This window comes from Xenopus tropicalis, chromosome 8 (genome assembly GCF_000004195.4).
Source record: "Xenopus tropicalis strain Nigerian chromosome 8, UCB_Xtro_10.0, whole genome shotgun sequence".
NCBI classification, from domain to species: Eukaryota; Metazoa; Chordata; class Amphibia; order Anura; family Pipidae; genus Xenopus; species Xenopus tropicalis.
Genome location: NC_030684.2, coordinates 96,371,569 through 96,384,465, shown reverse-complemented (window position 1 = coordinate 96,384,465; position 12,897 = coordinate 96,371,569). Strand labels below are relative to the sequence as shown.

Sequence of the window (12,897 nt, the reverse complement as noted above, 5' to 3'; positions counted from 1 at the left end):
ATCACTGAAATTGTTGCATTCACTGTTCTACCTGCAGCTGGCTGAAAAAAGCCAAAAACAGATTGGTTGTTATGGGTTACTGTCCATGGACAAATTTGCCCATTGTTGATGAATAAGCCCTGCGTTTTTCCAGGAGAGAGTTTACTAAGGGCCGTGACAGAAGGGGAGATTAGTCGCCCGCGACAAATCTTCCTTGTCGCGGGCAACTAATCTCCCCACCTCTCTAGCCATCCCACCGGCTAGAATGTAAATCAGCGGTGGGATGGCATATGCAGTACCGTGATTTCCCGAAATCGTGGAAGTTTCCTCTCAAGGCAACGCATCTCCCCGTCTGTCACGGCCCTAACAAGTGCTTGAAATAAGACTAGTAGCAACTATAAGGTAACAGTACACAGGTAGAATAGTAGTGTTTTACAAAAGCACTTGTCACTAGACTGGATAAGGTACAATTGCAGCATTAACTTGCAGCGGGTAAGATTTATAGTGGATTTTCCACCTTCACTGAAGAGACAAAATGCTACAAAATGTGCCATAACTGTGGAGAACAGTTTTAAATATTGCCCTGCTTGTTTGGGCCATGGCAAGTAAAATGCCAGAAAATCACCCCATGTCATTGTCTTTAAAAGGGGACCTGTCACCCTAGGAGATTATTCCATATTGTTTTTTATTGCGTTTGTTAAGCAAAATAAACTTTACTTTATATAAATTATTTACAGCAAGCAGGCAGGTGCCATTTTGTGGACACTTATTAAAGCAAGCATTGTACCACCCCAAAATCTTGTTTATGTGCCAGAATGTGGGACCTGATACCCATGCCCATGCACTGGCTACACAATTAGGGTGAAGATACACACTATGATTAGTAACCTCCTTAAGATGGTGAGGAGGGAGAGGGAAAGTGGCTTCAAGGGAAAGTGGAGGTAATTCTCTGCCCTGCCTCTATGCCTAAGGCAGGTCAGTCAATATATGATTGACAGCTGGGATTTTAAATGTCTTGATAATGCGTATGGATGAGTTAATAAAAAAAGAATTTGGGTTTCACGTTCAACTTGAAAATGACTTTCATTATACAGCTTTTTATGTCTGGTCCACTTTAAGGTATGCAAGTAAAATGTCCAATCAGAATTGAGTGCTGAAAATGTCAAGGTGCAATTGTTCACAACCCAAGGGTCTTTATTTAATGTTAAACTAAGCATTACATTGGTCAGACCAGGTCAGGTCTTCTGTAAATACACCTGTTATTTTTCTGCAACCTGAAGCCCAAACAATGCGACAAATATTTAACTAGTTCAAGTTAAAAACACATCAATATTTCAATCCTAATACATAGGAGAGTCTTGTAACATGCACAGTTATGTGTGTCAAAGTTTCTTTATTTTAATAGAAAAAAAATATAAAAAGAAAATAACTGCCTGCTTGAAAGGCTGAAAAAGTAAGGAGGAGGCTGATTTCTTTACTTGAGAAATACAGATACTTGTCCTCCCTGAGTATAATTTTGTATTTTGTAAGACTGTACAATGATGCGTACCCTTGTGTCACTTTATAAATAAAGTTATACATTATATAATCGTGTCTTAACAAATCTGTATACTAACAAAGTATGAAGAATGGCATAGAAAACCCCAATCCTGCTCTGATACTCACCCTGTTCAGAAAGCACTAGCAGGCACAGCATCTACCGGTCAGTACTTAAATGGCTTTCATTTTGGCACAAAAATGCACATATCCCAAAATCTGCCAAGTTTGAGCACTGACCGGCAAATACTGTGCCTGTTTATACTGTTAACAGATCACAGAACTGTATTGGGAGCAATTTTGGTCTGTACTGTGAGTAATTGGGGCCAGACAGGCTGGAATGTATCAGTATAGCATACAGCGCCATAGGTTAGCATATCTGATAGTGCCAGAGTTGCATAAAACTCTTTAGTCACTTATAATATTTTTATAAAATGTAATAGATGGATATTTTACTCCAAGTATTTGGTATAGGATTTGGCCTCATCCCAGCCCTTTTTTTTTGGGGGGGGGGGGGGGGGTTCAGGTCTGGGGCTCTTTAACTAAATGTATCAATTTTCATTCACTGATGACACTGATTTTTTTTTAATGTATCTCAAATCTGTATAAGCAAATTAGGTTTGGTATTCATTTTTAGAGTATTAGGTATTTAGCCAAATAAAAAAATTCAGTGGATTTGGTACATTTGTAACTTTACCCCAAGTTGTATTCAGCTAAATTTCTACTAAATTATTATAATTCTTATTTACTTTTTTTCCCTACAAACTTCTGAACACAAAAGATAAATCCTCAGTTATGGTTATATACAGCCTTTATCCTGTGCAGCTTTTCTAAATTTGAATTTTCCACATGCAAAGAGATGGAGCAAATTAGTCATTCACTGGGTCGCTGACCAAAGTATTAGGAACAAATTGTGCACTGTGCAGTAATCGGGATAAAAATGTACTGAGTCACATTAAAAGGAAATATGTGACATTTGGGAGGTTAATTTCTGAATGATCTGAAACAGTATCCAAGGAGACCCAAATACTGCATATAAGTCAGCATGGAAGTATGAAGTAATGCCAGTTCTGCAAAGCATTTCTTTTGGCTCTGATTCACAGAAGGGCCACATACACGGTGGTTTTTGGCTCTCAAAGAGCTGAAATGGAAATTATTCTCTTTAAAGGAGAAAAAGATGCTGTTTCCTAAATATGAAGCATGACAACATCTGGTTCAAGAAGGAACTGTATTACAAATTTTGGTGGTGAGCTGGCATGGTAATGCAATGGGAGATAGCTAAATGACTAATGTTGATTTTTGAATGTTTGCATCCATTACTAAAGACTTAAAGACTTAATTCCTGAACAGGGGCTGTGTGTATTTCCAAATGTTTCTCTTTTGTATCTATTAATTTAAACACAGAGTAACTTGCTTCTGTTTCAAAACAAATCTTTTATTACAATGATATAAACCAGAGAATGGCTTCCTACCCAGACAAAACAGCTAACGGTGCAGGGGAACACAAAATTGTTCCAATTCGGACGTAAAAGAAGACTTCTGTTTTAAATTAAGGGTAAAATACCAGACATTTGTCACTAACAAATTTAACTTTTCCAGCCAGTCAGTGAACTTCTGACAGATTCAGATTAACAAAGCACACAATACACTTTATATACTCCTGTCAATGTGTGTTCAATTAAAGCAGAAACGTCAAAATCAATTATAGTTTTTAGCAACCCCCAATACAATGCTGCTGAGGAATGAAAGGAGTCCCCCTTCCACTAAGGACAAGCTGATGTTAAACATTTCTTTCTTCTTTATTTTGAAGCAGTATTTGATTAATTTAAATGTTTTGTTTCTCTGTTTCACAGTTAGTCATTCAAAAAATTGGTAATGGCCCTGCTTACTAATTATGTTATGTTAACCATGCACCCAGGCAGTACTTGATATGTCTGCAAAGTCAAATTTGCCTTGTTTTTTTTTTGTTTAGTTATATCATCTATATCTTTATATACTGTTTAAATCAAATATGTTGGCATACTTAAAAAAAAAAAAAAAAAAAAACTACATGAGGTACACTTGCTTAACTGTGTATATACACACATACAAAATCAATCCAGCCTCTGTTTGCTGTCTGGTTCCCAGGGTCACAAACCCCTTGCTACAATTGCGATTAGCAATACTTAGCATGTTGTGAAAGTGTAGAAAATTGAGACTAATCTCCTGAAAAACAACCTAAGCAACATCATGATCTATGCCATTTTACAGTAAAGGCTGTTTCATACTATTGAGGCATGCCTAAAGATGGCCTAGAAATCCAAAACAGTATAAATGGTCATTTTCAAGAATAGTTGGCAAGCTGGGCAAATGCAAAGTTAAATTACCATGATTAGCCAGGTAAATGGAAGTAAAGGTTAAGTGAAGAGACACTGCTTACTTCTAGATCAGCACACATTTGCAGACTGGCAGACTATATTGTAACTGGACAAACAAAATCATGTGCTAAGATTAAGGGATGGTCAAACTTCCTGAAGGACACAGACGTGTAGTTACGGTCTAGAACTAGGGCCAAAATTGGCCAATCTCCATAACATCATCTCTACACCTACAGTCAATTATTCCTTTGATTGGAAGTCTAGCAAGCAGAATTCTTAAGGTCCCCATACACGGGCCGATTCTAGCTGCCGATATCGATCCCTTAAGGTGGCCACACACGTGGCGATTTTCGATCTTTCGTGCGACCACCGGTCGCACAAAAGATTGTTCAATCCGCCACTAACGTTTAGGGCTGAAACGGTAGATAAGGAGGTAGAAACAATAGGATTTCTACCTCCTTCTGCTAATTCAGCCCTGAAGGAAGATTTTGCTCAGGCGCCTTCTATGGCGCCCGATCAAAATCTTTTAACCCGCCTGATCGCTTCCTGCGATACCAGTCGACTCGCCATACACGCACCGAATATCATTCGAAACAAGGTTTCATACAATATTATTGTGCGTGTATGGCCAGCTTTAGACCGATTCGGCAGCTAATTGGCCTGTGTATGGGCACTACCGACGGGCCTGCCCGACAGATATCTGGCCTGAAATCAGCCAGATCTCGATCGGGCAGGTTAGAAAATCTAGCTGGATCGGGGACTGATGCGGTCCCCGGACCGACTTTTCCCATGCCCCCAGGGTCTAACGATCGAATTATCCTGGATTCTCCCGATATCGCCCACCTGTTGGATTGGAAGGTTTCAGGCTTCATCTGGACAGTTTTGCTTTAGGACGGACACTCTAGTGTATTTACTCATGACCAGAAGCTCAGCATATCATCAAGCAGAGGTTTCCAGAGGGGGCTCTCTCAATTTTAAGGGCCCATCCTAGTACAGTCTTCATACATTAAATTGTTCAATATATATTTAGCTAGGAAGTTGTTTAACTTTTTAAAAATGCTGCCTGAAAGCAATATTCCTTAATCTCCCAGAAACATTGTGTATTAGGTAAGAGGCGTTTTCAGAGAGCCTGTGGGAATTACATCTTATTATAAACATTACAATGAGCTTACTCATTAACTGCAAAAAGCAAGCACCACTAGGTAACATCTAATTGAAGTGCAAAACCTTCTGGGGTTGTCAGTTAAAATTGCATGGGTGACCTCCTGTTCAAGAAATTCAACACCTGCAAGGTATCGGCACCTCTGTACCTTTCCCCCCATCCCCCACTGCAACCCAATCCCTTGTGGTGTTGCACCTGCTAATATATGTGCCCTAGTGACAAAGTAATGATGCACTCTTTCAGTACAAATTATAGGATGAATACTACGTGAAAAAATATTTACAGAAACCTAGCGTACAATTCCCACATGGAGCAACACGTTGAAAAAATTCAACATATGGCAAACATGCTAGTATGAACAAGGGTTAACGGTGATTGCCTATTAAAAAAAAGGGCCTGGCTTTATACCTTAAACTCTGATCAGATCATTGTAGGTGAGCATTTGAAATTTTGATAAGACTATAAATGGACTTTAATCTTTGAAGGGATGTGGAATTATGCAGAATGGAGACAATTCAGTAATTAATTTAATTGTACAAGTACGTGACTTAGGAAGGAATAATTGGAGAATAGGCAATGTCTTCCCTTGGTTATTCTCGTATATAGGTTCTTCAAAACAGTAGGGGCACTGTCAAGGCCTCCAAACATCAGCAACCAGGTAAATCATCCAGTCATCTCTTTGTTATATAATGTTTGGATCCAGTGATCATTCAATATGTGCTTAGACTAAGCACCTAGGTAGAAAATCATAAAAACAGTGCATTTTACTAAACAACAACAATCAGAATATTTCACTGTATCAGACAGACTGAAGTGTTCCACCGACATCATCATTCTGTATGAGAAATAGACAGAGCACTACACGTGATACAGTGTGTTTGGCACCACTACTATAGACAATTAGTAACTAATATTGCGGAAACATATTTTGCTCTACTCTGTACTAGATCAAATATGCTAAAACAAAAGCAAATTCTATTGCTATGAAAAACCCCATTATTTATTATTACAAAATATTACCAGCTACAGCTAAGGGGCTGGAAAAAAAAGGTGTAAAAAGCTGTGCAAAGTAAAATGGTGAACTTCACCGTCTGAACTCCAGATCTGAGTTCTAGCGGACGAAAAAAATATGTAAAACCTGGTAACGTGTGGCAAATTTTATCATAGGTCCTTTCACATAGCATAATAAATAGGCCCCTAGGTGTATAACATACACTACACAAAGCTAATATAAAAGGAAAGCAAATAATCAGAACATCTGAATGCTGAAATTTATGAAAGTTTCAGAAAATTACTTTTTATTATTATCTTTTAATTGAAAAAAAAAAATGCAGCCATTGCCATTAAGGGCTACAAAAATATTGCCTTTCCTACCTAGAGAGCTATTATAACATAAGAACATAGGCATCAGCCCTGTGCAATGCCGTAAGGTCATTCTTTTAAACCTAAATATGTTTTATTGAATATTTGTTTATGCACTACTGGTAGACTGTCTCATTCTTCTTAAAGAGAAGGTTTTTCATTTTAGACTTTCCACCAGTGCAGTAATAAATCTGCTTTAAGAGGATTATCAGTTTTTGTGATGATTAGTATTGTTGAAGCTTTTTTTCTTTTTTTTTTTTATTGTTTTAACTATTTTCCCAGCAAAACAAAAATAGAGCATAAAACAACACTTTTATGCTGCAGTTGACACAAGTGATACATCAGTGTTGGATTAGATACACAAGGTAAGGAAACTATAGTTACATAGTATGCTGGGTTAATGAAATACCTTCAACACATAACAATCATAAGTTCAACAATGTATGTAATGTAATTTACAAACAACATTTTCCTGTTTATGAGGAGTACCGTTGTTTCTACCAGGGGGGGCTAGGGGGTAAGAGGGGGGCTTGAACACAGGACAGCTCTTTACCCTGGATTAGGGATTGTTTCCTCTAATTAATTTAATAACAGCATTGCTAGATCAAGAGGTATTATTAATGCTAGGAGGCTACTGGCCTCTTCTGTCACTGGAGTACAAACCTCTGGATGACTGGACAGAGCCAGACAAGATATTATAGCAGATATATATATATATATATATATATATATATATATATATCTGCAGGGGGCTGACTGCATTTAGGGCATAAATTGGGGATATTTGGGTTTATCAGGTGTAGTCTGTGGGGAGTCAGATAGGATCTATGGTGATATCGGAATTGTATCATCTTGTCTTTGGAGCTGATTACCAGTGCATTATGGGATTCTAGAATTTTCAGGTGTGAAGTTAGGAGTATCTTGTTTCCACTTTTCAAATAATTTGGGAAGCATGGACTCATCTGGTTTGTTCAGTAGAGAATAAAATTGAGACACTGGTTTGGTCAGTTTAGGGTTGAATACCATATCTTCAAGCTTACGGGAAACAGTGTCTGTTCTGAGGTTACTTAACTGGGCTTTTCAGGGCATGTTGTAGTTGGATATAGTGAAAAAACATTGTATTAGGCAGTTGTATTTATCTTTCAGGGTGTCAAAGGGGACCAAGTTCCAATGGTCCATCACCTATGGTGCAGCTTATGCTTACCATCCCTCTCCACTCCCCAGGAATAACCCATTTCAGGACTTTGGTCCCCCCGGAGAAATCACCCCGTGGAGCGTCCCTGTGTGGCAAAAAAAAAAACTCTGAAAAATTCCCATACAGGGATATAATCGAGTTCTGGAGGTATTGCCACTGGAGTGGATTAATATATATTATATTGATGGTGTATCTGAAAAATGGGGAGTGGTTTATTGGGGTGTGTCTTACAAAGTGGGCAAGGCCTAACATTTTTGCCATAGTGCACCACCATTCTTCTCCCTGTCCCTAGATTTCAATTCTGAAAATCTGGTCACCTCAGTGTAGCTATCTTGATTACAGGCCTGGACTGGGATTCAAAATAGGCCCTCACATTTCAAGTACACAGAGGCCCAAACAGCCCCCATCAGCCTAATAAATAGTGACTGTCTGTGGCAACTTACAGCAGCACCTCTGCCATTTGCTAGAACCAACTGATTGCCAGTCTGGGCCTAATTGATTAGCATTAATCTCTAGTGAGATTATTACTGATCCATGTATTCAAGCAGCAGGTCCATCGTTAAACTGAACACACAATGTGGTCAGGAAACCTGTGGTTTAGAATAGTACTGCATGTTTAGACTGCCTTTGCCGAACATATTCTCTAATATTAAAATACAGTATGAGTAAATGTGGCAAAAAATAACTGCAATTGCTTGTATGTCTTTCAGCAATTGCAAGCACAGAGTTCAGATGTGGATACCACAATTGCTTGGTAGGCACAAACTTTAAAAGGAAAATATGGCTTAGGGATAAGGAGAGTTACATTTCATGTATTTAAATTTAAATAGCAAAGTATGTGAGGCATTTCTGCATATTGGCATTTATATATTTCAGTGAAAACTGCCAAATTATTTGCAATGGGAGCCAGTCAATGAAAACAGCAACAAAAAAGCACCATCATTATAACCACCTGGGATTTTGCTTTGATTGCACTTTAAGAAGTAACTTTCACTTTAGTTCAACAGTGTGGTAGCTCCCACTTACATACAAACCATAAAAATATCTGCACAGGGTACACACACATTGTCCCGATGTCTGCATGGGTTTCCTTTAGGTACTCTTTTTCCTTCCAGAATCCAAAAACATACAGATATGTTATCTGGATCCTGATGAAACTGATGTTTGTGTACATACGCATGTTAGGGAAGTTAGGTTTTTTCACTAAGGCAGGAAGAGATGTGAACAGTGAACTCTCTCTGTAAAAGCAGAATATGACAGCTCTGTACAAAAGATATTATTTTTGGGCAGAGGATTCAATGAGAATGTGGTGTGCAAATAAAACTGAACTTGAGGCACATCTTAGTAATATGCATTCACAGACCAGAATGCTAATCTACAGGATGCTGCCAGTAGAGAGACATCACACAGTACTATCAAATCTATTTGCTCTTTATGAATACTTAATAATAAGAAATCAAACCAGTTAGGTGCAAACACGGTCAGTATAGTACAGGTATCGGACCCCTTATCCAGAAACCCATTATCCAGAAAGTTCCGAATTACAGAAAGGCCATCTCCCATAGACTCCTTATTGGAGCCAAAACAATCCTATTGGGTATAATTACTTTTTAAATATTTTTTTTGTACACTTAAGGTAGGAGATCCAAATTACAGAAAGACCCCTTTTCCGGAATACCCCAGGTCCCGAGCATTCTGGATAACGGGTCCCATACCGTACCCTGACAAGTCTTCACATGAAATAATGGCATAGGAAATCTGACACATGCGAACAATCCAGGACTGCTGCAAATGCTTGGGAAACACTGGATGCTAGTGGGCAGCACTAGAAGTAAAATACTACAGTCCGAGGTTAGAGATTTCATTTACAGTAGTATAGGGGATTCTGCTAAGCATGATTATGGCAACCCACCAATAAACAGACTTTCCTTGTCCTTTTAAGACCAATGCTTTTCTTAATTTAAAATCCTGTAATTACAGTCTCCACCGGGAAATGTCTAATTACTGTTTAAAACTGGGTAAGTAAAGAGGGGGTGGAGCGCTGGTCATTGGGCACACCCTAACTAAAATTACTTGGGTGTGAAACTGACAAAAGGAATTTAAACACTGTGGTGCTGCTATTTAGATCAAATGATTCATGCAGCCATAATTCCAGCCCTCTGTTAATAACATCAATACAACCAAGCTATGTGTCTGTAGCACAGGCCCATGGCTCCAAGTGCATGTAAACAAAAGCCACATTATAAAAAACTCTGCCTCAAACAATAAAAATGATAGGGCACTGACACACAAGGCGGGAACAAATTAATTGAGGATGGATGGCACACTAAATTATTCACCCAGAACAGATTTTTTTTTTTTAATTATTTCCACATACATCTATTTTATAAATATCATGCTTTATTCCAATATATTCTTAACTAATTTACATTGGTACCAATGCCTTTCTTTATATTGTGCTTGACTGAGGAAGGTGATTTTACATAACAAAATCTGTTAGTGGGATACTCAAGTACAGTTTAAGGTTACATTGCCGGTTCAGTTGATTTGTGTCAGGAGTCGCATGCACAGGAAGCAACTGCATAAGCTCTCCCACAGTAATTCCCTCTGTCTCCACTAATGCCCTGAGGTGGGCAAACTGAATATCATTTACTTTTTCATTCACTCTTCATTGTGGGAAGAATAAAACTAAACATTTAAGCAACAATAGCACAAACACTAACAGCACTCAAGTTACTAAGTAATTCTTCTACTATTCAAGGATCAGAGAAGCCCAACACAAGATCTATTACTATGTATATAGCTTCTAGCGATGAGCAAAATGGGGGCTTAAGAATGGTTCTGTTCAACCAAAATGTCAAACTAGTGGATTCTCTATTTTTTCATTTTTATAGCATCTATGACTTATATACAGTTATTTTTAGATACACAGAGATTTTACAAGATAAATTTAAAGAACTTGACTTACAGCACATTACTATTCTATATATAGAAAGTTGGGCAGCACGGACCCACAGGATATAAGCATAGCTTATAGGTTGAGCTGTTTCAAAGAGCAACAGAAGTATAAGAGATTGTGCTAAGCATGTGCTTGGAACCTAGGTGGCCACCACACACATTTCAGGTAGCCTTGTACTTTCTCCAGTTTTGGTCCACTGGCAGATTACAAGCAGGGTGTATTGATTAACTCTTGTGCTGCTATGCTGGGCTCAGTTGCAGGGCTTTCTAATTACAGCCATTAGACTGATGAGAAGCAGGCTCCTGCTGACCTGACTAGACCTACACAGCAAAGTATTGAAGGGGTGGGAGGGTGGCAGAGAGGATGGATAGGAAGGATCAGGGGAGGCTATTCAGTGCTAAGCTGCCATCCAAGATCACTTTATCATATTACATGCATGATCCACTATGTTAATGCCTATGGTTAGTTCTCAGCTGATTGCCCACATCCCATGTCTGTTTTTTTGTATAAAGAGCAATTTAAGTGTCATAATTCTTACAGATTCCACACAAAGCAAACTCAAATAACGAAGTGAGGTGGGCATCCAGCTGCTGCTGCTGAACTACTCCTCCCACTTCGCCCAAGAGCTGCTTCTCGGAGTTGTGTGGAACAGTTGGAGGGCTGCAGGCTGGGCAGATAGTAGTATTGTACATAAGAGAAAGGAATAGGTATTTACCGTTGCAGAACTGGAAGAGGGAGGATGTGTCATACAGACTGCTGCTATAGCTGGAAATACCGTCCTCCATTCCGAGGGATCTTTAGGCTTCTCCTTCTGTAATGCCCGACCCCTTTTTCTGTCTTTTGATGCCCCCTTTTTTCTCCTTCCCCCACTCCTTCTCTATGGGGTCAGTGACTGGAGCCTCCTCCCCGGGGCTGGGGTACTGTCTCCGGCCTGCAGCAGCCCTTGGTTACCATGACAACCGCTGCCAGGGGCTGTTGTGTTGCACCCTCTGCAGGGGCAGGTAGCTGGGGTGGTCGTGCTGCTTTCTCTCTGGCCTCGTTATTTCCCCTTCCCAGAGGGATACTCTGAGCAGCGGACTCCCGTCTCAACCCTCCGCCCCGGGAAGCTGTTGTGCCGCGGCTGCAATAATGGGGAGTGGGAGAGAGGCGGCTCTCTGGCTTTTTTGGGATGAGGACTTGAACTTGCGCTGGCCCCGCCCCCACTTCCCGGCTGAGACGTCTCCGAGCCTCTGTTTTTAACCCTTTGCGCTGTACCAGGGCGGTAACTACTTTTCCCTACAGAGCTTACACTTCACATAATTGTGTGGCTGCCGGCAGATTATATCGCCATGAACATGCCTGCTCTGCTCCCAAAGGCGGGAAACCCTACGTGTCCATTAAACCACATGAAACAGAAAGAACCTTATAGGGTTACGATCATTAATGTTCAGCTAATACACCAACGACTGACGGCAGTTCCACTGCTCTGTTATACCGTCTATGCACCCCGTCTGTATATATAATATCTACATCACACCAACCACGAGGTAACCCTATTAGTGCCTTTAGAAAGCCACACCCACACACTCCGCATAGCAACCTGTTGTCAAGAATGTTAAAGAGCAAGATTAGGCAATTATATGCCACACATGGAAAATGCACACATGCTGTAACAACCCCATATATTTACCAATTCATTACATTTATTTGGCTTTTGCAGGACCACAAAAGCCATACACCCTCCTTATTGACAGATATTTTCAATATGTCCAGTCCAGCTTGCCTAGTAACAATACCTACTACTACTTTTCAGTAGTAACAGGTTTCCATGGGTTTTGATGGAAGTTGTTACTCTTAGTTCTTTTATACCTATCCAGCTTGCTATCTGTCTGTCTGTCAGAGATGTGGCTCCTTTTTGGGGATATGCAGATCGCTATGACCCACACCAGAACCTAACCCATGTCTAGAGAAGCCACACAAGCCTGCAGCCCTTACTTTTACCTCAGCCCAATGCTATGGGTGATATCATGGAGGGGGCATGTCCTGTCACTTAAATCAGGGAGGGGCTCAAGATGGCAGGTCTGGCAATACTAAAAGTTGAAATCACCTTCCGCCACTCTAGTGAGCATTCTGTGATGGCACCATGCATTGCACATATGCACTTCACAGGGGGCAGTATAAGTTTACAGCTCTGCTAGTGTCATTTTCTGTGGAGACAAAGGGGTTAAACATCCTTGCAATTTGTGTATATTTATCATGCTGTGATTTACATTCTCGCCTGTGGGATGTCATATCGAGGAGATTAGTCGCCTGTGACAAGGGAGATTTGTTGCGGGCGACTAATCTCAGCGTGTGTCACAGCCCTTAC

General features: G+C 39.9%; 1 protein-coding gene across 7 annotated transcripts in view; it reads right to left on the bottom strand.

The window, feature by feature from the left end:
* The window catches only part of eml2 (echinoderm microtubule associated protein like 2), a 62,861-nt gene extending 50,398 nt beyond the window's left edge, over positions 1-12,463 (bottom strand). For 4 of the 7 annotated variants that reach the window (XM_031892388.1, XM_031892390.1, XM_012969164.3 and 1 more), the window contains exon 1: positions 11,266-12,246. In XM_031892388.1, the coding sequence (XP_031748248.1) occupies positions 11,266-11,335 (70 nt within the window). In that variant the 5' untranslated portion in view covers positions 11,336-12,246. Of the gene's footprint in view, positions 1-11,265 lie in introns of all 7 variants that reach the window. The other 3 variants (XM_031892389.1, XM_002936583.5, XM_004917169.4) reach the window with 3 other exon arrangements.
* Positions 12,464-12,897: the final 434 nt, after the last annotated feature.